The sequence below is a fragment of the Lissotriton helveticus genome, chromosome 2_2 (genome assembly GCF_964261635.1).
Source record: "Lissotriton helveticus chromosome 2_2, aLisHel1.1, whole genome shotgun sequence".
NCBI lineage: Eukaryota > Metazoa > Chordata > Amphibia > Caudata > Salamandridae > Lissotriton > Lissotriton helveticus.
The window spans coordinates 382,115,000-382,141,326 of record NC_136060.1 but is presented as its reverse complement, the minus strand read 5'-3'; the positions used below and the strand labels follow the sequence as shown (position 1 = coordinate 382,141,326).

Sequence of the window (26,327 nt, the reverse complement as noted above, 5' to 3'; positions counted from 1 at the left end):
TATCCAACACTTACCCTACTGTTGCACCCCCCTGGAGTTAGAATAGTAATTTTTACCCCTACACTATCCAATACTTACCATACATGCAATGTAATGTTATGCGTTGTAATGGTATGCGTTGTAAAGGTAGTATGCGTTGTAATGGAATGCGTTGTAAAGGTAGTTTTTAAAAATTTGTTGTAATGGCATGCGCTGTAATGGAATGCGTTGTAATGGATGTTGCGTTGTGAAAAATGCATTGTAAAGGTATGCGTTGTAAAAGTATGCATTGTAACGTCATACATCCCTTTCTTGTCAGTGGCTATTTCTGTCACATGAAGAAGAAAGCAGTAAAGAGACCAGATGCTGTCACTCCCAGAGATTTGAGTCAATGACTGAAGTGGGCTGACCCACTGCCCAATGCTGTCTGTTGCGGTGGGTGGAAGAAAAATGTGAATGACATTTCAGCAAGCTAAGTGCTGAAGGCCTCTTGGTATGTATATATACATGTATTTTTGAAGATTTGTTTTGGAAAAAAAAGGCCTTGGCAAACACCAGATCTATATAACCTATATCAGGGACTGCAGCTCTGCCCTTGTGCTAAACATCATGAAGTTATAGAGTCAGTCAGCTTAAGTCTGAACAACAAAATACTAAAATATTCACTAAACATGCAAGCAGGGCAGGTGAAAATGCCTCAGCCTGAAGGGAACACCATTTGGTCTTTTATAGTTGTGTAGGGGTGGGATAGGTGCTCAAATAGGGCACAAAATGACCACATAATAGATGTATTAATGTGATTGCATCTTGAGTGGTCCAACAAACAGATTAGGTTGCAAATCTCACTGATGGATGTAACATTAGTCAGAAGGTAATAATTTTAGAACTGGTTTTAAGCCCCCCATTCAAACGTTTAATGATGAGTTTAGCTACTGTGCTAAAGATGATGATGAGGTAGGAGTGACTTTCCTCCCCTTTATTTGGGGGTTGATGGCCATCAGGTAAGAGGATAATGAGTAGGAGGCCTCTGGAAGGCAATCTTACAAATAAGAAGAGATTGCTGTAGAGAGGAAGGAAAGAGAGGCAGCTTTTTGTTGGTAGGACTAGGTCACCAAGAGAACTAACTAAGGTGTATGTAGAGGCATGAGATTAGATTTGCTTGGAGAAAAGATTGTTGGTGAATGAGAGAAGGTTCTTTGCTTTCTGGAAGCCTAGGCTGGATTTATTGGCAGCGAAAGGTGGGAGGCAGGCAAGCCAGTACAACTAAGAGGTGGAAGCAGTCATTGCTAAGGCTGTGTGAGCTGTTGGAGCCAGGCCAATTGAGAAAATATCAGTGGATGAGTAAGTAGGAATTTCTTTTTTGTGTCTCATTGAATGCCACCCCAAAGTCAGGTTTCCTAAAGAAAACTTATCATAGGTAAATAAGTGGTTAAAGATAAAGCAGTGTTATTATTTACATAAACAAACTGTAAAACTCCGGGGGAAAAACAAGAAACGAATAATGTAAAAAATATCCAACAGAGATAGATGTTATTTTATGTTATGTTAATTTAAGTTCTTAAGTGAAACAGTTACCCTAGGGTGTCCTGGCGCTAATCACTGCCTATCTATTGCTGACGTGTATGGTGCCTATAGGGTGAAAAGACACGTTTTCAGACCTTTCCTGAAAGTAATGAGCTTGGTGGTGTTTCTAAGATGGAATGGAAGTTCATTCCAGGCCCTTGTAGCAACTGTGATAAAACTTGTGCCACCCCAGTTCACTTCATTGGCTGGGGGTACGATCCCTCCTTTTGCTTCAATGGAGCGGAGGGCCCTGCTTGGAACGTACCATTGAAAACGCTGTTACAGATGGTCGGGGCTAGCTCCATGGAGGTCCTTAAAAACCGTGCAAAGGGCTTTTAATTGAATCCGTTGTTTGACTGTCAGCCAATGTAACTGTTTTAATTTATTTTTAACAGAGACAAACTTAGGTGTCCCAGTCAGTAATCTGGCCGCCACATTTTGCACGCATTGAAGCCTGTTTAGGTGTTTTAAAAAAAATATTTAGATAAAGACTGTTGCAGTAGTCCCACCGCAACATGATAAGTGAGGTGACCACTGTCCTGTGACTATCTGCAGGTACAAATGACTTCATCTTCCTTATCATTCTGAGAAGACAAAAGCTAAGACAGCCGCATTTACCTGGTCCCCGAAGGGAAGTTTGTTGTCAACTATGACCCCTGGATTCTTTGCTTCCTTAGTTGGTTTGGGGAGGGTCCCCAATTTTTCCGGCCACCAGCCTGGCGTCCAGAAGATGGTATTGTTGCCTAAAATAATGACCTCCATTTTGCTTGGGTTGAGCTTTATGCAGTTCGAAGACATCCACAACCTGACTGCTTTCATGCAATCATGAAATCTTCTTCCTGTCTCAGCCTCTTGCCCAGGTCAAAATGACATCACTATTTGCGTATCATCTGCGTAAGATGTCAGCTGGAACCCAAAAGATCTTATCAAGGCTGCCAGGGGACTGAGGGACGAGCTCTGTGGTACTCCACACAGAAGGGATAAAGGTTTAAAGCATACTTTATCTAAGTCCACAGTTTGAATTATTTCTGTGAGGAAAACATCATGATGGACCGTGCCGAAGGCCGCGGAGAGATCCAACAAAATCCATGCTGCGTTACCTCCTTGGTCCAGAGCTTCTCTTATTTCCTCTGTGGATTTTATCAAGGCCAGCTCTGTGCTGTGCTCTGTTCTGAATCCATATTGCGTCGGGCTATATTGTTTGTTTGGAGGAACCTACTGAGTTGAGTATTCATGACTTTTTCGATCACTTGTGCTGGTAGAGGAAGACAGGAGATTGGTCTGTAGTTGTTAGGGTCCTTACGATCAAGATTTTGTTTTTTAAGCAGCAGAAGAAATGCGTTACTTACCTGTAACTGCAGTTATCCAGTATTGGTATCTTTCATAGATTCACATGCCTGAATCATTCCCCGTCATCGGGGTGGGAGTCCCCGGTACATAATAGCAGTAATGTCATATAGACATATACATACTAATAGGTCAGAGGCCTCACATTAGTAACCTATCCAAGTCCTTTTGTAAAAAGGACCAAACTTTGGCCAGGAGCCAATCAGCTACTACCACCCTCTAGAACCTTCCTGGAAGGAGCCCTAGTACCTACTGAGAGAACCAAGGTGAGCCCTTCCAGGGGAGGCGGGTGGGTTGCATGTGAATCTATGAAAGATACCAATACTGGATAACTGCAGTTACAGGTAAGTAACGCATTTCTTATCCAGTATTATGGGTATCTTTCATAGATTCACATGCCTGAATCAGAGTAGCAAGCAATAGGCAGCACATTTCGCATAATATAGCATGTAAGACACTTGATAATAACTTATCAATAGTGCATCACAATAAACTGTAAACAGTAGCAGGATAAGAAATGTGCAATTAGGTAATAGGAAAGGTGGGATGAAAGGAAGAAGGCTCACCTCTAATGAAATGTCCCACTGCTGCATCCTTCATAAGTTCCGAATCCAAGCAGTAATGCTTGGTGAACGTATGTGGTGTCTGCCATGTCGCCGCTCTGCAAATGTCGACAATAGGCACCCCAGAAAAGAGCGCCATGGAGGTGGAAACCGCTCTTGTGGAATGAGCCCGAACCCTGGAGGGCAGAGATGTCCCGCCTGCTGGTGGCAGAAGGCGATGGCCGCACAGATCCATCTTGAAATGCTCTGCTTTGTCAATGGTAGGCCCTTCCTGGGCCTGCTGAAGGCAATAAATAATTGGTTGGACTTGCGAAATTGTTCCGTCTAAGGAATGTAGAGATCTCTCCGCTGCTGAAGATGGATTCGGACAATAGGTTCGTTTAGATGAAAAGCAGCCGGAACCTTTGGTATGAATTTGGGGTTAGTTCGCATAATGACTCTGTCCTGTTTGAACTGAAGGAACGGGTCTTGAATAGAAAAAGCCTGCAGTTCACTCACCCTCCTTGCTGACGTGAGAGCCAGTAAAAGAGCTGTTTTCCATGACAAGTATTTGAGATCTGCTTTATGTATTGGCTCAAAGGGGTGTTTCATCAACTGAGCCAAGACAACATTGAGTTGCCATGAAGGTGGTAAAGGTCTAACTGGAGGATAAGTCCTGAATAAGCCTTTCAGAAACTGCTTGACCAGTCTATTGGACCATAGGGAAATACCAGACGAAGAGCGCCTGAACCGAGATATGGCTGCCAGGTGGACTTTGATTGAGGCGTAGGCCAACCCCGAGTCGGCCAGGTGAAGCAGGTAAGGCAGTAGTTGTGCCGGAGATGACGAGAACGGGTGCAGTTTGTTAGCTTTACACCACAAACAGAATCTCTTCCACTTAAGGGAATACATCTTGTTTGTACTGTCAGCCCGGCCCGGGCTAAGACAATCCTGCAGTCCTGAGGAATATCTAAGTCCTGGAACTCTCTGAACTCAGGAGCCAAGCCGATAATCTGAGAGATGTCGGATCTGGATGCTGGACTTGCCCCTGGTTCATAGTGAGAAGATGCGGGTAAGGCCTGAATGGAATCGGAGGCTCCAGCGACAGAATGTGTAGTTCTGTAAACCAGTGTTGGCGCGGCCACGCTGGGGCTACCAGGATCAGGGTGCAACGCTCTGCTTTCAGTTTCCGGAGGATCCTGGGGATCAGGGGAAATGGACAAAAAGCGTAAGCAAAGACGTTGCACCATGCAATCGAAAATGCATCCCCGAGAGATCCTTTCTGGGGAAGCCAGCTTGCATAATGTTGGCATTTTGCGTTGATCTCTGTCGCAAATAGATCCAGGTGAGGTCTGCCCCATCGGGAGAATACTGCGTCTAGAGCATGTTGGTCGAGCTCCCACTCGTGGCAAATGGAGCGCTGCCTGCTTAGAGAGTCCGCCAGGGTGTTGTCTGCTCCTGGGACATACTCCGCTTTCAGCGAAATGTTGTGTTGGAGTAGCCACTTCCAAATTCTCTGTGATTCTTGAGACAACGTCATGGATCGAGTTCCCCCTTGCTTGTTTAGATAGTGCATTGTGGTGGTGTTGTACGTCCTCACAAGCACTGGGGAGTTCCTGATCAGGGGCAGGAATGCTCGAAGTGCCAGGTATACTGCCCTCAACTCTAGCAGGTTGATGTGGAGCTGTTTTTCTGCCAGCGACCACTGACCGTGTATCTGAAGTTCCTGCAGGAACCCACCCCATCCTTCCAATGATGCATCTGTTGTAATCACGTGTGGGGAGATTGGAAGCAGGAATGGAAGGCCCTGGTTCAGGTTTTTTGTTTGTAGCCACCAGTGCAGGGCCTTCACCACGAACGGAGTGATCCTGATAAGATCGTCGAAGAATCCCGTACACTGGATCCACTGAGATGATAACGCCTCCTGTAAGGGACGCATACGGAGGCGGCAGTGTGGTATTAGAAGGATATTGGAGGACATCATTCCTAGCAATGACTTGTGGAGTCGCACATTGATGGTCTTTTTGACCTGAATGTGGGCTGCCAGAGACCTCAGTTTGACCTGACGCTCCTGTGATGGGAAGGCCTTCTCCTGATGCCTGTCTAGAGTTGCTCCCAGGAAAGTAAGTGAGGCGTTGAGAGGGCTGCAGTACTGACTTTTCCTGGTTGAGCGTAAGTACCAGGCTCTCGAAGAGCTGAAGACAGGCGTAGGAAGATCTGTTCACGCCTTCTAGAGTAGGAGACTTGATGAGCCAATCGTCCAAGTAGGGGAATACCTGGTGATGGTGCTGGCGAAGGTACGCTGCCACTGGAGATAGGCATTTCGTAAAAATGCGTGGCGCCGACTTCAGGCCGAATGGCAACACTCTGACTTGGTAATGTCTGCCCGCCACTGCAAACCTTAGGTATTGGCGGTGACTTTTGTGGATGAGTATGTGAAAATAGGCGTCCTGGAGGTCTAGGGACACCATGAAATCTTTGGAATTGAGTAGCTGTAACACCTCCTGAATGGATACCATACGGAACGATTGTTTTTTGAGGTATCTGTTGAGGCTCCTTAGATCCAATATAGGTCTCCCATTTCTTCTCCTTTTTTCGTATTAGGAAGAACCGGGAATAGAATCCTTTCCCCCTCTGACCTCTGGGAACTCTTTCTATGGCTCCTTTCTGGAGCATTAGTGAGAGTTCTGCTTGAAGGAGATGCAGATTCTTGTGCTGCATGGGACGTGGGGGGTTCGGAGGAGGAGTTTCCACGAACTCCAGAGTATGGCCTAACCGAACCAGCTGGAGAACCCAACGATCCGTCGTTATTTTTTGCCAATTGTGGAGGAAGTTGGAAATTTTCCCTCCAATTACGTAATGTGGAGAAGAAATGGAGGCCTGTTTGGAGAAAGAAGTCATTGCCTTCTGGCGGACTCTTTCTTTCCTCCTCTTCCACGAAAGGAAGACTTATTGTACGAGGACTGGCCTTGTTGCTGCTTCTGCTGGTATTGAGGCTTGTATTGCTGGGATGAGCCGAAGGAGGATTTGTATCCCTGATAGCCACCTCTAGTCTGCTGGCCTCTTCCTCTGGAGCCCCGAAAGGAAGTGTTTTTGTACTGGAGGGTACCCAGGGCTTTTGCGGTCTCAGTATCTTTCTTGATACCCTGCAGCATCTCATCAATATGCTCCCCAAAGAGCAGCTCTCCGTCAAACGGCATGTCCAGTACTTTGGTCTGTACCTCCGGCCGGAAAGATGTAGCTTTCAGCCAGCCCTGGCGCCTAAGGACCGCTGCCCCCACCAGCTGCCGAAATCCTGTAGAGGCGATATCCATCGCCACGTCAATCATTTCCGAGGCTGACCGCTCTCCTTCAAGGAGGATCTTCTTCACCTCTTCTTTCTGCTCCTCTGGTAGTGTGCCTAGATATGGGGCAACATCTGCCCACATCTGGCGATTTTGTAACGCCCTAAGAGCGCTAGTGAGTTTGCCGCCCTGACAGTAAGGGCCGACATCGACGAGAATCTCTTTCCGATGTTATCCAGTTTACGGCCTTCCTTATCCGGAGGCGCAGACAGCGCAGCGGATGGGTTGTTGGATTTCCGCTGTGCGGCTTGGGTAATAACGGAGTCCGGTTTGGTATGGCCTGTAAGGCATGCCGGAGCCGTGTCCGGGGCCTTATACTTCTTGTCGGCACTGGTAGTAAAGATGAGGGGTTTTTCATTATTTTTACTCCCTGGTCCCAGATGTATTCAATAATAGGGATTGACCGAACCGCCTTTTTGAAAGGCTCTTTAAAGTCATATAGGAAGCAATCCTGAGGTTGCGTGGTCATCTCTATTTTGAACCTTGCTGCTGCTCTCTCTACAACATTATGAAACCCCCCGATATCTTCTGGGGGCGAATCCACCTGTGCCTGGTCTGGGGATGCCGGACGTTCAATGACATAGTTATTCCACTCGCCATCCGCTATTTCTCCCTCCTCCTGTTGACCTTCTTCATCTTCTCTTACTGCTTCCTCCTCTTCTTCCTCAGAGGACGTTGTGGAAAAGAGAAACAGGATTGTACTATTCCATAACACCACAGTATACAGGTATAATCTTGACATTTTCCTGTTAGTGTGACAATCAATCCAGAGAATCTGAGTCTGGTTACCCTAATATGTTTGCTTCTCCTATAGGGTTTTATTACATATTGGAATTTTCCCGAGTGATTCCTCCTTAGGGCATATAACCATTAAGGTAATTCTCTTATCTTCCTCCACTTACAGTATGAGTTGCGTCTTTTATCTCAGGTCCTCAATAGAATGTACTGTCTTCTAGGAGGACCTTTTCATTAATTGAAAATTACACTAAGAGAATCATAATAGAATCACCATCAACGTCAGGGTAAGCAATTGACCCCCGTTTTTTCATTTTGACTTAGTTTCCTTACTAGCAACAGCCTGATTAGACCATTTCTTTGTTTCATAGGGTCATCCAACGATATATGGTTGCCCGCCCTAGTCCTGATGAAGACTCGCACGGCCCAGGCTTAACTCACCGTGAGGCCCGAACTCGAAACGTCGACGCTCTTTTGATATTCGACCTGGACCTATACATTATACCCTTTTGTTCACCATAATCATCAGATATATAGGTTTTGTAATTATTTAAAATTATGGATGAATTGATTTATGGCCAGGTCTCAATATTGGGATGATTATTGATCCTTTTGTATAAACGATAAACTGTGTTTTTATGTCACGATCTTTGCAATTTCCTTTCTTTTTCTTATCACTAAGCACTACTACACCTTTCTATTTTTGCACGCTCCCCTTGGGGCAACCATTATGACCTACATGTACTTTATACGTTATTTATGTTGCGTAATAGTGGTAGAAAATGAATAAATCACCACTGGATTTTGTCTTCTTGGCTGTTGTATTGGGAGACTATTCCACTTTTTGAATTATGAAATGTTGACTAACTGCAACGTTGCAAAATATTAGTCTTTGGACCATTGTCTTTCAATGCTGCTCTCTCTACAACATTATGAAACCCCCCGATATCTTCTGGGGGCGAATCCGCCTGTGCCTGGTCTGGGGATGCCGGACGTTCAATGACATAGTTATTACACTCGTCATCCGCTATTTCTCTCTCCTCCTGTTGGCCTTCTTCATCTTCTCTTACTGCTTCCTCTTCTTCTTCCTCAGAGGACGGTAGAGGAGGCAAAGTCACAGGATCCGGACGAATGACCAGCGGTGGTGGTCTAGAGGGAGAGGAGGAGGAGCTGATGTCACAAGCTGTGGAGGCACTGCCGAAGGAGGGGGAATAGGCGGAAACCGCTGTTTGTAATCCGCTATGAGAAATTGGAGGTCCGTGACTATAGAGGCCGGGAGGCACACCATAGGTTGTGAAGAAGAAGGCGGTTGATATTCCTCCTGGTATGGCTCTTCTGCCTGACCCAGGTCTTCGCAATCCGAACTCTCATGGACCTTGACATTGAGTTGTGATGGACTTGTTGCAGTGTAGAACATGGCACCATTATCAGAATCCTCATTCTCCAGTAATTGGACCGGTGGCAGTGGCTGGGCTTTGCTAGGAGACGTAGTTTCTGGCGTCAGCGTACGCGTTGACATCCTGAAGTGTGTATAAGTATACTTCAGCTTAGGAGAGTCTTCCGTCGACGGGCCCATCGACGGGGTGGTCATCGGCGGTGGGTTGCTGACAGCCACAGCAGACATCTCTGTCCTCTTCGTCGACGACGGCGTTGTCGACGGTAGCGTCGTCGACAATGGTTTTTTCGTCGACGACGGTGTCGATGCTGGAGCTGTCGTCGATGGCTTCTTCGACGGCCTCGTCGACGCTGGTGTTGACGTCGATGGCTTCGTTGATGGCTTCGTCGACGATGACTTCGTCGACGATGACATCGTCGACGAGGTTGTCATCGACGATGGGATCTTCGTCAACGAGGATGGCTTCGACTTCGTCGACGTGGAAGCTGTCGTCGACGCTTTTTTGACAGGAATTATAGATGTAATAGACCTACCCGTCGACGACGATGCTGAGGTAGTTGTCGACAAGGTGGTGAAGGCTGATGCTGTCGACGTAGATATGGATACTGTCGACGCTGTCACAGGCCTGGCAGAAGACACCAACACAGGCTTCTTGAAGGTGGCTTCCTGAAGAGAAGTCTTAACTGCCATGGCTTTTGGACGACCCTCTGAAGGCTTTGGCGTCTTCTTTTGAGGTGGCATATCAGACGGACCTGTAGATGTCTGTCTTGGCCTTTTGGCAGAGGAGTGTGAGCTCCTGAAGGAACACTCGCTCTCACCTGAAGAGACTGTCGGATTCTTGTCCTTTAGTCTCCGAAGCCACAGGAGAAGGTGTCCCTCTCTGTCTTTTAAAGTCTTGACAGAGAAAGTGCGGCAGACCTTACAATCCTTGGCAGAATGGTCAGGGTAGAGACAGTAGAGGCAGTCTTTATGTTTGTCATCTACATGCAGTCTCAGTTTACTACACGAGGCGCAGGGTCTAAGGAGCCCTTTTTTAGGAGTGGTAGACATAGTTGACTCCAGCACTCCTCCACAAGAGTAAAATTGAAGAGAAAAATATGGAAAAAAGCCAGAAATACCAGAAAGCTGAGCAGAGCTCAGTGGAGACTCCCTTAGCACGATGTGCGGTAGAAAATCTGAGGGACTAGGGCTCCTTCCAGGAAGGTTCTAGAGGGTGGTAGTAGCTGATTGGCTCCTGGCCAAAGTTTGGTCCTTTTTACAAAAGGACTTGGATAGGTTACTAATGTGAGGCCTCTGGCCTATTAGTATGTATATGTCTATATGACATTACGGTTATTATGTACCGGGGACTCCCACCCCGACGACGGGGAATGATTCAGGCATGTGAATCTATGAAAGATACCCATAATACTGGATAATAATGGATACCAGTTTCCATCTTTTGGGAAACTGGCCAGACTCAAACATGGCAGTAAACAGTGGGGTGAGAGCTGCACCAATAAGCTCTGGGACTTGTTTGATCACGGACACTGGGCAATGGTCATAAGGTGATCCCGATCGAATGGAGGCCAGGAGATTAATAGAATCCCGCTCCTCCAGTGGTGAGAATCTGTCTAGAGTGGATTGTGACTTGGTTGCACTGAACGCCTGCACTGCTGAATCCCCTGTCTCCACTGTCTGGGAGAGCTTAAATGAGGAAAAAACGGCTTCCCCCTTCTGCAGAAAGAAGTTAGTCGGTGTATGTGGACACATTGCAAAAGAAATTTGAGACCTGTCAATAAAGCAAAATTCTAGTTAAAATTGATGTTCCTTAAATACAATGGATTTGAATTTCAGAGAAAATTTGGTTGAAAACAGGGTAGGGAATATTAAGAATAGAAAAGCTTATTTTATCACCTATTAATGTGATTCATTTAAGCATTTATTTTTGGAGATGTTGAAATTGAATTGACCAAGTGTACAGCAGTTATCCACTTTATTCTTTTTATGTCAGAGTGAGAACTTAACAGAAGTGTCTCAATCGATTGTATGGTGTATTTTTTTTACTGATTAGTTAACCAAGTTTAAAACATGTAATTGTATTAAAGTGTTTCAATAGAAGGGGTAAAGGCTGGTTCCTGGATTATTGATTGATTTTTGGAAAACCAGTATATGTGGCTTCCATAGGAATCATTCTTTTTTGCTGCATCAGATGTTTCATGTAATGCAAATTATTAAAATGCATATTTAATCTGCATTTTCACATGAAGACAGGTGTTGTGCATTGCTTCATTTTCTATGAGCACTTGCTATGCTGTCTGTTTAGTCCATCACATCTGAAAAGAACTGAATCCACTAGAGGGAGAAGGAATACATTAGTGAAAGTAATCCCAGTGCTTTGAAGGGTTAAACTTGACATTTCAAGTTGCTAAGAAGCTAGCAATTAATTTAGAATTATTTTGTTACTATTTAGAAGTTAAAACAAATTATTGAGTATGCTTTAACATAACGAGGGAATGTATCAATAACAAATACATTTCAGTAATAAAAAATATTTTTGTATTTTTTGTATTGTTTTAGACTACATTTTGATTACAAACGACTTTGTTTATATTTCCACTGAACCTCCTCTACAGATTTATTTTTACCAACCAACCTTAAAGCTGAGTCACGAAAGTAATTGTAAACCTATACTGGTAGATTCCGAGTAGATTTACGCTGTTTTTGGAATATTCACGAATTCCAGAAATATTCTTTAGAAATTGTATCAGTCACAGCTTTGTATGAGTACTCATAATCATGAACAGCAACGAATGGATAATTGTATATGGTATACATGGAATAAATACATTTAAATATGCAAATCACCTTTTCTGAATTGCAAAGGTGAATTTGCACATGTAAATCATCACATTTTTGCACCGAAATTGAACAGCTTTATTAATTTAACCTAAGTGTACTGATGAGCTATGTGGAGCTTGAGAACTATCAACCCAAGAACAGTGGCAAAATCTAATTAAAACAATGTTAAAAAAGAGAACATATTATATTCGGGAACAGAAATATTTTCAGAATTTGCTTTACCTTGTTAAGGTTCATATGTTGTGTTGTACTGCGCAGATCTGATTCCGGCATGCTACTTGTTGTATCTAAAGAAAAGATACACAACACTATTATTAGCTTTTAATTTTGAACCTCAATATTGTACACAGTTAATAGGTTTGAATATGACAACTGTTTAATGTCGTGTTGTTTACTAACAATAAATGTCAAATGTATGATAATCAGCAAAACATTCACAAAAACGTTGCTGCGGTCCCACTCGGTGCCGGATTCAACGTTGATGTGTCGACGTCGAGCCCCAGCCTCTTGACGTCGTAGGCGAGCCAGACTTGGACCGCCTACTCGTTTGTGTCGACTTCGCGTTATGAGTCTTCTCACCTTGTCGCGAAGGATGTCTCAATGTCGATTCCGACGCCGACTCGGAGCACAAAGGTATTTTGGATGTTGATCTGCCCCTCGATGGCGTGTGAGACCGATGTCTCCTTTTCTCACCTTTTTCTTTGCGCTCCAACCTTCTTTGAGAGGAGGGCTTCCTTGAGGGATGTTCTTCTTGCCCATTTGTTGCTTCTTTTCCTCTCTTCTGTATGGAGTGCAGCTTAATCTTCTCCCTTTCCCAAAGGGTTCTTTTCGAAAACTTGCCACAGTGGTAACACTGGTCTGGCTTGTGAGATGAAGGTAGACAAGCAATACAGACCGAGTGAGGTTCTGACTTAGCCATCTTTTTTCCACAGGCCGGGTACTTATTAAATAAGGCCGGCATTTTGACAGGAAAAAATGGCCAAAAATCTGAAAAATTTGTATTATTAGTAAGCCAAGTACTAAAGATGTCGAGTGAACTACAGAAAATTCACTTTAAACCTGAAAATAGTGATACAAAATCACTAACTGGCGAGCTCAATGCTCCAGGAAGTGACCTAACTGTCACCTGTGGTGCATGATGGGGACCTGGGGGTTTCTGGAGGTCTTAAAGGCACGGCGCCAATTTTCCAATTGTTTTCTATGCAGCCTTTCTAGGCTAATCTACCTCTATGATCTTGCCTTTTTACCTTTGAAAATAAATGTTGTGTGTTTCAAAGCAAACTCAGGGCATGGTATATCTATATCATGACTTATATGTCTTTATTTTTTCAAATGTAAAAGATTTACATGTAATGATGGCAGTTTTTGAGCTCAGTAATATGTTTTCAGATTGCATATGTTTATGTATATGCATATTATCTATATATACAGGTATTTATGTGTATATGTATGTAGATATATGCATATTATTGGCTATTGCTCCAGGGTCCCCGCCCGTGGGCGGGACTATTCAGTGCTTATGACTATTGATGAGTAGCCCCCGGAAGAGAACCCCTGATACAAGATATGTAGAATTGGCTACACTCAGTTGGCACATTCTGACTTACTTATACATGCCAAGGATACTCAGGGCACGTTATGCAGAGTGTACACAGGGCTGCATAACTATTGGTGCCACCCTACGTGTGACAATTGACAAAATGACTCCCAGGCTTCCACTGCAGACTGGAAGGGCAGTGTGTACACTGCTAGTTCGACTTTGCCATTAAAGTCAGTCAATGGCAAAGCCACCACATCCCTTAACACTATATTCAAGTATTCCATAAGGAAGGCCTATAGCATCCTATATCAGGGAGCTGCATTTTGTTAAGTTTGACATATATTTTCAAATGTTTAAACAGCATCACTTATAAATAAGAATAAAAAAGGAATAAGAATAAAGTTAACAGCCCTATTGGCTAGTACAGGGTTTCCAAGTTGGCGCACCAAACCGATTAACCCCTGAATCGGACTACCTATCTGGGTCATATAAGGTATCAAATTAATCATAACATTAAAGAAGACTTCATGGTCAAGTCGACATTTAGGACACTATTAAAATTTAGCAACTTTAGACTGTTGCCATTTCTGTGTTTAGCTAGTTTAGTGACTCCACATAGGCTTTGGCACACAGATATAGATCTGCCTGCCTGGGGAGACATGTGAACGACTCACAGCCCAGGAACAAAGGTTGTTGCTGCGCTGGAAGGCGTGACCCTGCCTCCCAGAGCACAGCTGCCCAGGGTGTCAGCCCAAAAGGCGAGCTTCAATGGTGAAGCGGCTTTAAAGAACCACTGTGACAACACTTTCAGGCAGGATGTCTTTTGTTTCCTGCAGACAGAGTAGAGACAAGGTTGAGGAGGGAAAACTCGCCCCCAAACAGGTTTTAACATGGGCGTGCAGCCCTCTGATAACCGCACCCCTAGGGTGGGCCAAGCTCCTCATGACCAATGAAGGTTTGTGCCATCTTGAAAGGGGCAAGAATGTGGTACTCCGGGGTAGCCAGATGCCACACATCACAGGAACTTCGTCACTAGCTAGGAGTTAACCCAGTAGCCCATTGGTCAGTGATTGTGTGGTTCACTCACTGTAATTTCCTGGGATTAATAGAGCAAACCTGGCACCCTTCCAATTATTACAAAATGACTTGAATAAAGGACCAAAGACAGACTGCCCTGCTGCACTTGCATGAATAAAGAGAGCTGCATCGTCAAGAGGACTGCGCCTTCTGCACTTATGGGCTGGTGAGATTGGGAATGGGCCTAAAGATCCTGACACTGGGAAACGTTGGTTTCCCTCCTCAAACAACAGTAGTGACTCCACTAGATAAGTCAGCTGATCCCCTGGAACCAGCTCCGTGGACACAAGAGCTGAAAGAGCCCAAGTCGCATCTCTAGTTGCCACCACAGAAGTCTTGCTGCTACCGGCGCCAGGCAAACCAAAGGACAATTTGGATATAGCCAAAAGGTACAACTGTGTCTGCTGGACCTATGAGTATTGCTTGTGACTGGATTCGTCGCCCCAGGTGGACACCAGCCACCACCAAATGTTTGCACCCTACTGGTGTGTTACAAAAGCGCAAAGACTACATCAGCAGCCCTTTGAACCCTACACAGTAGACTTTGCGGGACCCTGTGATCTGTGGACAGAGTCGCCCCCAATCACCTGAGGAAGGAGGACTTGAATGGATTTCACGCCTGTGGACCCCACACCTTTCAGAGCGTCCTTGAGTTCCTTTAAGCCTGCATTCCTCAGTATCAGGACCACTCCATCAACTCCTATGGCGGTTGTCCTGTACAGTTTAGAACTTGCCTCAAAAATGCGCTGGTGGCCAGGTAACTGTCTAAAGTATCCTTTCGGGCACCCTAGAACTTGTTCCTGCTGGGCTTGGTTGCCCAAGTCGAACCGGAACACTCTCACTAACACTTCAAAACATTTCAAAAGCTTTCAAACTTTACATTTGCCAATGCTTGTTTGCGGTTGCATTCAAAAGTGATAAAAAGTTTCCAAAATCTGTATCTCCGTAACCCTCAGATAGATTTTAATGATTAAGGTCTCTATAAATTCATAAAAATATATATATTATTTTTATAAATTCTTGATGTGTTTCTTTATTGTTGTGTGACTTTCTTATTCCATTGTTTGGTGCTGTTAAATGCTTTAATATGAACAAAGAAGGTTGGGGGGGGCCTAAGGGAATTATAAAGACCATGCAAAGACACTTTCCCTTAACTGAAATACAAAACACAAAGGTATCAATTGGTCTAAAGGTAAGGGTCTATGTGAGACACATTGAATCTGTTCTGTCTATAACATCCTACCTAGAACTAAATACAAAGCAAAAATTGCTAAAAGGTACCCTAATCTCGATGTGATAAACAAGGGATACCCATCAGTCACCACACGGAACCGCCCTTCATCATTTGGGATTCCTTGTAGACCAGTTGCTTGGAAAACTACCGGTAGGCATGGAAGGTCAGATGTTATAACCTCCAAAGAGCCTGGTAGTAACCAGAGTGGTCTCCGTATAGATAGTACTATTACATAGATAAATGTGTGACTAATTTGCAGTGCATGTGAAAAAGATAGTGAATAATAGTGAGGATAAAGATAAAATTGGGTGAGGGAGCAAATATGAAATTTTATTCTGTGTTCTGCTCGCTCCACCAGTGTTAAAAGAGCAGCAAAAGTAGTCTTAACAAATAACTACCTGAATAGATAAAGTGGTCGACATGTTTCAGCAAAATTGGACTGGTGTGTCCATTGCCTTCATCAGGACCTAGATATATATTGTGCTACTGCAATTGAATGGTGAAATAAAAAAAGGAGTAAAATAGTGACTGTATGCGTAACATGCTACAACAAGGAAAAAGATCACCCGATTGTATAGGTGTAGTCTAGACCCGTTGTGGTAGTCCTTGTGATGTCGCTGGTAGGAAGATAAAAAATATACACAGACAGACAACAGGTAAATGGACACATAAACATAGACATCTAGATATGTAACTGATAAACATATTCTACCCAAACATGAATGTTTAAACAAAACTAGGTTTAGTTTATATCATCTAGCATGAAGGCACCTAATTGTTAATCCTCCATGCAGCTGAAAAACTCCATCTTACCCCAGTCATAGGAGTTCAAGGCCTCGCCTCGCCTGGCAACGGCTCAGGGAACGAGGGAAGCACCGCTCTGTTTAAAAGGGAAGCAAAAACAAAAGAATCGTAATCGCTTCCTGTCAAAAATGAAAAAGTATGCACATCAATATAGCCGTCTCATCCATAGTGTTTTAGTGGGTGAGTATTTCTAGTCAAAATATGTCGGAGCTTCAAATGACAACTAAAAACACATATAACTGTTAAGTTCCTATGCAAGCTAGTTTGAAGAGTACATAGACAAGAAAGATGCCAATAGTTGCAAGTAAATATGCTCCATTAAATCTCACACTCGCATCTTGTGAAATTTTATGCATTTAGTCTGACCGGAGAAGGAATGCCACCCACTCCGACTAACATGAAGTGCTCTCGGCATATACGAGGTGCCAATTATTACAGGTAGATATGCACCGTTGGTTCCCACACTCGCACATTGTGGAATCTTGTGCATTAGATCTAACCGGAAAGATTGTCACACACTGCGACTTACGTGAAAATACTACCGGTATATGAGTGGTTACCCAAGCACACCTCGAGGCACCACACGCCATATGCCACTGTTTAAAAATATCCCAAGAGGGTAAATATCGCTAGCAACGGGTTTCCCGGGGAAAATTCAGACTCACCTCTCCGTCGGTACTTCCCTGCCGGCTTCCCGAGCCGGTTGGGGAGGTACCTAAACGGAGAGCAAGCCGCATATAAAAGCAGTGTTCTGATTGGGCATAGGAGGTCATTGAACTTCCACGAACGCCTGTTTGTTGACGTCAGACGCCAAGGTATTATATTGTATAGATGCCCCAGTGCGATAGGTCAGAGGACATTGCGGAAGTCCACTGTGTCTAATGGGACGTACTGATTTATTTAAAAGGCTATAATTAGTCTATTATAAAGTGTAAATACAGAGCATATATCTCGCAATAGATTTAAATATATTGACATTGGGTAGACGCTTAAAGAAGCGAACAGTAATGAAAGGTAAGCCCACAGCAAACGAGCTAAGCATATAGTTGCCAATGCTCACGCATCGTGTATCCCTGTAGAGTGTCTGTGAGCTGCTCCAATCTACCTTCAAATAGATATGTAAAGATATAACCTGTTTTGTGAAAAAGCACAGTAAAGGAACATATTCAGGGGAGTTAAAATATAGCACCTCAAACACACCTTAGCTGGAACGAGAGGAGACTTAATTAATCCCTTAGTTTGCCTTTGTTATGAGATTACAGAAGGGGGCTAGCTTATTAGTTTGCCTTTGTTATGAAACTAAAGAAGGGAACTGACTTATTGGTATTATCACTGGGAAGTTTACCAGCGTTAATCTGGTCTGTCACAAGGTGGACCAGGGTATCTCATCATTTAGTCCTCCCTTGTTCGTTCCCAATTTAAACACCCATTTCTGTTCTCTGTGTAGTAAGAATCTGGAGTGATCTGTGACATGAGGAGGAATGTAAGGTTGTTCTAGGACCGTCCAAGTAAATGCAGTAGGGGCATGTTGTTTGTCCAAAAAATGATTGGTAAGCTTAGTGGCTTGCCTTTTGCATCTGATGGTGCTCTTATGTTCGGAAATTCTGATTTTTATTTTCCGAGTGGTCATACCTACATATTGTAGTCCACATGGACAGGTTATAAGATAGACCAGTTTCTCACTATTGCAATTGGTGAATTTGGTTTGTCTCCATGGTCTGTTGGTTCCTATGTCAATTTCTGTGGATTTTTTCGTTTATGGACAGGCTTGACAGGATCCGCAGGGATTGTGCCCTATTACAGGCGGGAGGTCCCAAATAGTGCCAAGGGCCCTTGGCATCTTGTTCCGCGGTCTGGTATGGACAATACGATCCCTGAGATTGGGGCCTCTCTTAAAAGAGAAGAGGGGAGCTTGAAAAGTCTTGTGCCCTGAGTTTAGAATAGGCCAATGTTTCTTTACTATTTTCCGAATTTTGTTAGACAGGGTACCAAACGTACTAACACAGGTAAGTCTTTCAGAAGGCGGTTTCGGACCAGACGGTTCTAGTAATGCCTGTCGGTTATTATTCTTGGCCCGTTTTAATGATTTGTGCACCAGTCTAAGAGGATATTTCCTACTACAGAGCTGATTTTGTAAGGCAGTTGAATGTTCCTTGTATCCTTCTGTAGTAGAGCAATTTCTTTGCACCCTCAGAAGTTGCCCATACAGTAGGTTCTCTCTAAGGGATTTCGGATGGTGACTATCAAAACAGAGCAAGGAAGTTCTTGCCATAGGGTTCCTGTAGAGTTCTGACTGGAGTCCCTCTGGGGTTGCAAAAATCATGAGATCTAGAAAAGCAATTCTGGTTTTGTTGGCTTCCAATGTGAAGCGGAGAAAGTCATTCCTGTTATTAAGCCAGGCCTGGAATTTCAACAGGTCCTCGTGAGTCCCTCGCCATATTACAAGCATATCGTCGATATACCTTTTCCACATTTTTATGGAGGCGATGTAGGGATTGCAACTGGTGAGGACATGTTCTTGTTCGAAGTGATGCACGTAGAGGTTAGCTAGGCTGGGAGCAAAAATGCTCCCCATGCTAGTCCCTGATATTTGGAGGTACACTGTGTCTTCGAACTTGAAGAAATTGTGTTTCATGGCTAAGGTGGCACATGCGATGATGAAGCTGACTGGCGTAATGGTGTCCAGGTCACGGGCCATCAGTAGAGAGGAAATAACCTCTAGTGCGTCATCTTGAGGTATGGACGTATAAAGTGACTCCACGTCAAAAGAGACGAGGTGGTCACTTTCTACATCGAACTCCACATCTGGGAGAAGGCGTAAAACATCTGTAGTGTCCTTGAGATGCGTAGGCATTTCCTGCACCATTGGGTGCAAGAAATAGTCGACGAAGGTGGAAAGTGGTTCCAGGATCGATCCAATTCCCGAGATGATGGGACGTCCTGGTGGGGGCCTTTGTTGTTTGTGTACCTTCGGGTGACAGTAAAAATAGGGCATCACCGGGTGTTCTGTACACAGAAAGGCAGCTTCTTGACGAGTAACCCAACCTTCTGACAAGGCTTCCTCTACCATGACGTGGATAGTGTTTCGCATGTTTGCAGTAGGGTCATGATCAAGGGGGCGATATGCTTGTCTGTCGTTCAACTGTCGTAGACATTCAGAGCGGTAGACTGCAGGACTAAATGATGAGATACCCTGGTCCACCTTGTGACAGACCAGATTAACGCTGGTAAACTTCCCAGTGATAATACCAATAAGTCAGTTCCCTTCTTTAGTTTCATAACAAAGGCAAACTAATAAGCTAGCCCCCTTCTGTAATCTCATAACAAAGGCAAACTAAGTGATTAATTAAGTCTCCTCTCGTTCCAGTGTTTGAGGTGCTATATTTTAACTCCCCTGAATATGTTCCTTTACTGTGCTTTTTCACAAAACAGGTTATATCTTTACATATCTATTTGAAGGTAGATTGGAGCAGCTCACAGACACTTTGCAGGGATACACGATGCGTGAGTGTTAGAACCGGGTTCTCTAGTTGGCAGGGGTATGCACCCCAGTCCAAGTAGGGACCACCGCTTCCGACCTGGTAGCTTGGCGCAGAGCAGCAAAGGCGTAACTCCAGAGGCAATGTGTAAAGTATTTGTGCAACACACAACGGCGATGACACAGTAAAAACACTCACAAAAGGAACACCACACCAGTTTTGTATAAGAATAAGAATTTCTTTATCTAAAAGATATGCGAGAACCAAAAGCAGGTAAATCCAGCTCCAGGCAAGATCAATAATAAAAAGGATTCCAGTTTCCAAGCAAGATCAATAATCAATAAGAATGAATCCAGTTCCCAGGCCTGATCAATAATAAAAAGGATTCCAGTTTCCAAGCAAGATCAATAACCAATAAGAATGAATCCAGTTCCCAGGCCTGATAAAATCACCAAAAGCTCAGGTGTGCCAAGGGCTCCTGCTGGTAATGTTTTTCTCACAGTGTCCTTGGATGGCAAAAGTTCACTTGAGGAAGGTTCTTATGGTCAAAATTCACTGGGGGAAGGTTCTTAGGCCAAAGTTCCATTGTAGCGAAATAAGTGTGCCTCTCATAGAAATGATGCTCCCAGCGTAGGAAGTGCGGCTGCCCAGGCGCTGCTGGTAATGCTAAAAAATGCCCCAGTGTCAATTACCAAGTGATTATTCCCCCGTAGGCCGGTCAGTGAAGGACGGTTCCCAGCCAAGCACAAAGCTCACACTCCAGGTACCCGGCCAACCCGCACCCCGCCCCCTCGCAGCAGCCTGGTTGCACTGAGGCGTTACCTGGGGTGGTGGTTGCGGGCGTGGGTGCGAGGCTCCTCTACCCCTGGAGCCTCGGGCTCAGCAGGCGCTGCACGGGTGTGGGTCACGGCCACACAGCGCTCCTTTAGCCCAGCGCTTAACAGTGCCTCCAAGTCCGGGGCAATGACGGAGCCTCCTGCCACGTAGCACTTCGCTTCTCAGCGCTACACAGCATGCTCCGGTCCCAGTGGCGGTGACCTCAGGGCCAGTTTCAGTCGGCTTGCGCCAGAAGCAGAGGCAATCACAGAGCCCTTGGGAGGATCACGGGGCAAGCAGTGCTGAGGGCAGGCACAGCATTGCAGGGCAAATCTTGAGAGTATTGTTGCTGTTCCAAAGGGCAGTCTTTAAAACGCTGTGGTCCAAGGACATGTAGTTTCCTTTAGCTTAAAAGGGGTGCAGTCCCAAAAAGGCAATCTTTAAAAGGTTGAAGACTCTTTAAAATGTGGTTCAAACAAAAGTAGTTCCTTTGGGATGTTGTGGAGACACTCTGGTGGTGATGTTGGAGTCTCCCATGCAGGGCAGGATCAGCAGACAGTAGGGCAGCTCAGCAGGTTGTGGGGCAACAGTTCGTGGAGCAGTCAGCCTCCTTCCCAGTGGCAATCCTCTTGTGCAGCAGTCCTCACTCCAGCAGGAATTCTTCCAGGTCCAGCAGTGTAACCAGAAGTGAGGCCAGGACCCTCCCTTATATATCTTTCAGTCTAAGGGCTAGAAAGTGGTAGAAGTCTCTGGAAGGGTCTGGGGGCAGGGGCTTCTGGAAGAGTCCAGGGAGTTCTGGTATGTTCCCTGCCTTCCCTGACCTAGCTGTCACAGTGACGAGAGACAGGCCGTTAAGGCTACAGTGGGCAGCCCATCACAGCTCATCCCAGGGAAGAAGGTGTGAATCACCACTCCCACCTCCCAACCCAGGCAGGCTATCAGTATGCGGAGGGGAGGGGGGAGTCTGCAGAGCCTAATCTAAGTGTAGGCAGGAAAAGGCCCACTTTATAAAAGTGGGATCCCTAGCGTAGTAATGCCCAAACTCTATATATCATTGGAAAGGGTTCCCCGCCCCGAGTCCAACAAGACCAAACATGACAGACGTATTAGGTCCCTGTCAGAAGTTATCCCATAAGGAGAGGTTCCCAATATTAGCCTATGGAGGATTAGCCTTACTGTGGTAGCAGTGGCTTGTGGCAGATATGCCAGCCTCACAAGGTTTTAGGGGAGAGCACCTGCACCTCAGCACTGATTAGCAGTGGTGAGGCGCCCAGAGTCCTAAGTCCAACAAAATGTAAGGTAAAAATGGGAGGCAAAAAGGGCAAAAATGTAGGGGAGACCACCCTAAGGCTGACAGGTTGTTATGTTATGTTATGTTATGTAGCTTTTATATAGCGCACGGCTAATCGATATGAGTGTCCCGGCGCTTTCCACCTGCAGCTCAGAGTAAAAATAACACAACACAGCTAAAATGAGGGAAAAAAAACAACAGAGGAAAACAATAAGAGCAATAGACAGTAAAAACAGACTAAAGATTAAAAAGCCAGGTCTTCAGGCTCTTCCTGAACAGGAGCAAATTGGCAGTGCTGCGGAGCGGAAGAGGAAGCAAATTCCACAGCTGAGGGGCTCTGCAGCTGAAAGAACGCCCTCCCACGCGGGCCTTCCTCACCCGCGGGACCACCGCTTTAAAGAGGGATTCCGAACGCAGGGAGCAGACTGGACGATAGAAAGCCAGTCTCCGCCGCAGATATCCATCCCCTGATCCATATAGGGCTTTATGCATCAGAGTCAGGGATTTGAACTGGATCCGCTTCCTGATAGGCAGCCAGTGTAGCGTCTGAAGCAGCCCGGAAGCTCGAGCTCGTCTGCGTAGGCCAAAAATAGCCCGGGCTGCAGAGTTCTGCACCACCTGAAGGCGCTGAACCAGGTAGTCAGGGAGGCCAAGAAAGAGGGCATTAGCATAGTCAAGCCTTGAGCCGACAAGAGCCTGCACAGTAATCCTCCTGTGCTCCTCAGACAGCAGATTAGCGAACTCTTAATTCATTCAAACATTTTTGTTTATATTTCAACCATTATTTTTTTCTATATACATTCCATAGGCATGTTCATCATCATCAAACATAAATTATAATTTACATATTAATGAAATTTACAAACTTAAAACAAACAATTCCATAACATTAACCCAATGCATTTCGGGACCTTTCGTGGCCCCTTCGTCAGGGGTCTGTCAAAAATAAGGAAAAAGAAAACTTATTACTTTCAATGTTTTCAAGTTTCTCAGTTACTTACAATAATGAATATTAACTATTTAATTTCAGGTCACATGGTGTCTCATTACCTGAGATCAGAACCTTTTCTAGTTTAGGAAATCACGTTACATATTTGTTTCTATTTATAAGACTAGCTTTTTCAAAGCGAAACAATTTCTTGTTAAACATTAAATGGTTATTTTATGATTTATTTACATTGGTTAGTCCTGAAATAGGCTCTTTACTAAGCCTACCTACCAGTATCATAAAGTTGCTTTTAGCGATGAACAGCTTTTCTATTGAAAAAGAAAAGATTGAATGCAGAGCAGTTTAATATGCTGCATTTAAATGTATATTGCCTGTGCACATTTTCATTTATCAGTTGAAATTTGTTACCTGCGAGCCTATGCGTACCGCGTTGGTCTCGCTTCTGTGGCCAGATAAATTAAGTCTATGCTGAAAAACAGGGGGGGGGAACTGTTTTAGTCTAATTTCTTTAAACGAAAATAAAGGTGATCTATTTAACGTGCTGGCGACAAAAGCCAATTTTTACCTGTTTGGAAGACCGTTTCAGAGCCTTCCTTGTTCTGTAGACGAACAGCTTGTACCAACCTGTTAAGAGGTTGAAAGTACAGTTTTAATATACTAGTCGTTCTTCTTACTACCACGCACTATTTAGGAGGTCGAATTCTCTTTACCTGCGGTCCTATGCTGCAGAGCTTCGGTCCCGCAGTGCTAGTATCTCCGGTGTTAACTGTGGAGATAACATCACATTATTAAGTTGCGGTTTTTGCTAAAAAAAATTGCCGGTTCTTTTAGCATGCTAGAAAACGATTATGCGACTTACCAAGAACTTAGGTTTGCAGTCCGTTTAATTGGATTCCACGCTAGTGCGCTTACTTCCGCAACTAGAATTGTAGTCCTTTATCGAGTTTTAGGACCAATGTTTACATTGAAATAGTAAAGGGACTTATGCTTTTCTATCCTAGTTAGTTAGTGGAGAAGTAGGTGCGGCCATTTTAGAGTATCTTAAACAAGCGGTCAAGTCTATGCTAGTTTCCTATGCTTCTGCATTGTTGGGTACAACTATGTGTTTAATGAATTTATGCTGAATTAAAGAAATAAATATGATTTTTTTTTTTGCCAATATACAAATCAAACATGGGTATTTCATATATATAACATATCTGTGACAATGATAACAAATTTTCAAAATATTGTGGTAAGACAATTAAGTATTTTCCAACATATACGTGTTCTATAATACTGCCTGCCTATTTACAATCTTATATTTTATGTGTAATTGTACGAAGTATGTTTTTCATTGTTAGTGAAGTGCTATTAAATTGTGTTTCTGTGAATTTATTGTTGACTACCCATTATGTCGCGTGTCTGAATTCTCGGGGTATCAGGACTGGCCTAGTATATTGTCTGTTTAGAGAAAACAAACCATCTCCATTTTATCGTTGAGCCCGAAAGGGACCAAAGTCTGCAGTTTACGCATCCAGAATGCTTCTCTCTGGAGAAGGATCTTTGCATTATCGAATCCTAATCTCTGTGGAACCTGTTCAACTATCTGAAATCTCAACTGCGCTATAGTATGCCTTGCTTCTGTCCAATGTTGCGCCAGAGGTGATGTAGTGTTTTTCAATCGTATCCGACTTTTATGCTCAGTTAACCTCACTTTTAGTTTCCTGTCAGTTTTTCCTACATATAGGAGCCCGCAGGGGCACTTGATAGCGTATATCACATACTCAGAATTGCAAGTTGTATTGTGTTTAAGCTGAATTTTTTCACCAGTTCTTGGGTGTAGAATTACATTCCCTGGGATTATATTGTTGCAATTTTTACAATTGTGGCATTTCATTGTTCCTTTAAATGTTGTTTGCTCTTCCATAGTACCTCCAGATTTGTTGGGTTTGTTAAGCATTTCTTTAAGATTGTGCGCCCTTTTGTAGGCAAACAGGGGTTGTTCGAGAAACAAGGAACCAAAGTCTTTTTCTATTTGCAAGATCTCCCATCTTTTCTTGATTATTTTCTTTATCTCCCAAGATGCTGTGGAGTATTTTGATACGAATACCATCCTTTTGTTTGTTTTTTTCGATTTCTTTTGAAGTAATTCATTTCTAGGGATGGTTTTGATTTTTTCTACATGTGCCTCAAGGAGTTTTTTCGGATAGCCTCTGTCCAAATATTTTTGCTTTTGCTCCTCAATAGTTTTTTCGCAAATATCTGGATTTGATGTAATTCTCTTTATCCGCATGAATTGCGACACGGGCAAGTTATTAATCAGACTCGCTGGATGAAAACTTCCAAATAGTAGAGCATTGTTTTTGTCTGTTGGTTTCTTATATACACTTGTGTGTATAGAGTTTTCTTTGATTTCCACTAAGACATCAAGAAATGGCAGTGCTTTGGTACTCATGCTGTATGTAAACTGGATCCGAGGGTCAATGGTATTGAGATTCTGAATATTCCCTACCAGTTTCGTTTGCGACTCTTTCCAAATTATAAAGATATCGTCTATGTATCTTTTATAATAGACCAGGCCGTCTTGCCACTCTGGATGCTTCAAAATGTGATCGTCTTCAAATTTGGCCATGAAGATATTTGCGTAAATACAGGCTCCGGGAAAACCCATTGCTGTGCCGTTTAGTTGTATGTAAAAGTTATTTTGCCATGTAAAATAACTATTTTCCAAACAGAATTCTAGTAACTGGATTACCATACATTTGACTTCTTCAGGCTTTTCACCCTTTAGGAGCGCCCATTCCATGGCTTCCAAGCCCTGCTTGTGTGGTATTGATGTATACAAAGATGTAACATCTATTGTGCAGATAGTCCACTCCATTGCTGCTTCTACGTCAATAGTCTTGAGGTTCCTTAGGAAGTCTGAAGTGTCCTCCAGATATGTTGGCCAATTCTGTATGAATGACTGCATATGGGTGTCGATGAATATTCCAAGGTTTTCAAAAATTGAAGAGCACCCAGATACTATCGGTCTAAATGGTGGATTCTGAAGATTTTTATGAATCTTTGGGAGAAAATATATCCTCGGTCTTCTTGGGTACATTTGTCTCAAATAGCGCTTCGTTGTCAAATTGATCCAGCCCAACTCTTCAGCTTTATTGAGTATTTCATCCAAGACATGTATTATTTCCATTGTAGGGTCATTGTTAAGTTTTGCATATGTGGTTGTGTCGTTAACATGTTCTGTGCCTTTTTGGAGATAAAACGTGGAATCCATAATAACTAGACCCCCTCCTTTGTCCGCCTTCTGGATTACGATTGTTGGATTTTTCGCTAGTGATTGCAGTGCACTGTATTCAGCCTTTGTCAAATTGTTCAGTTTCCTTTTGAAATTAATTTTGCTTAGAT

At 43.9% G+C, this 26,327-nt stretch overlaps 1 protein-coding gene across 1 annotated transcript in view; it reads right to left on the bottom strand.

Annotated features, from left to right (window-relative positions):
- POLN (DNA polymerase nu) overlaps positions 1 to 26,327 on the bottom strand; it is a 2,689,548-nt gene that overhangs the window by 1,993,628 nt on the left and 669,593 nt on the right. Inside the window, exon 7 of the mRNA XM_078678603.1 lies at positions 11,970 to 12,034. Within this exon, the coding sequence (XP_078534729.1) occupies positions 11,970 to 12,034 (65 nt within the window). The remainder of the gene's footprint in view (positions 1 to 11,969; positions 12,035 to 26,327) is intronic.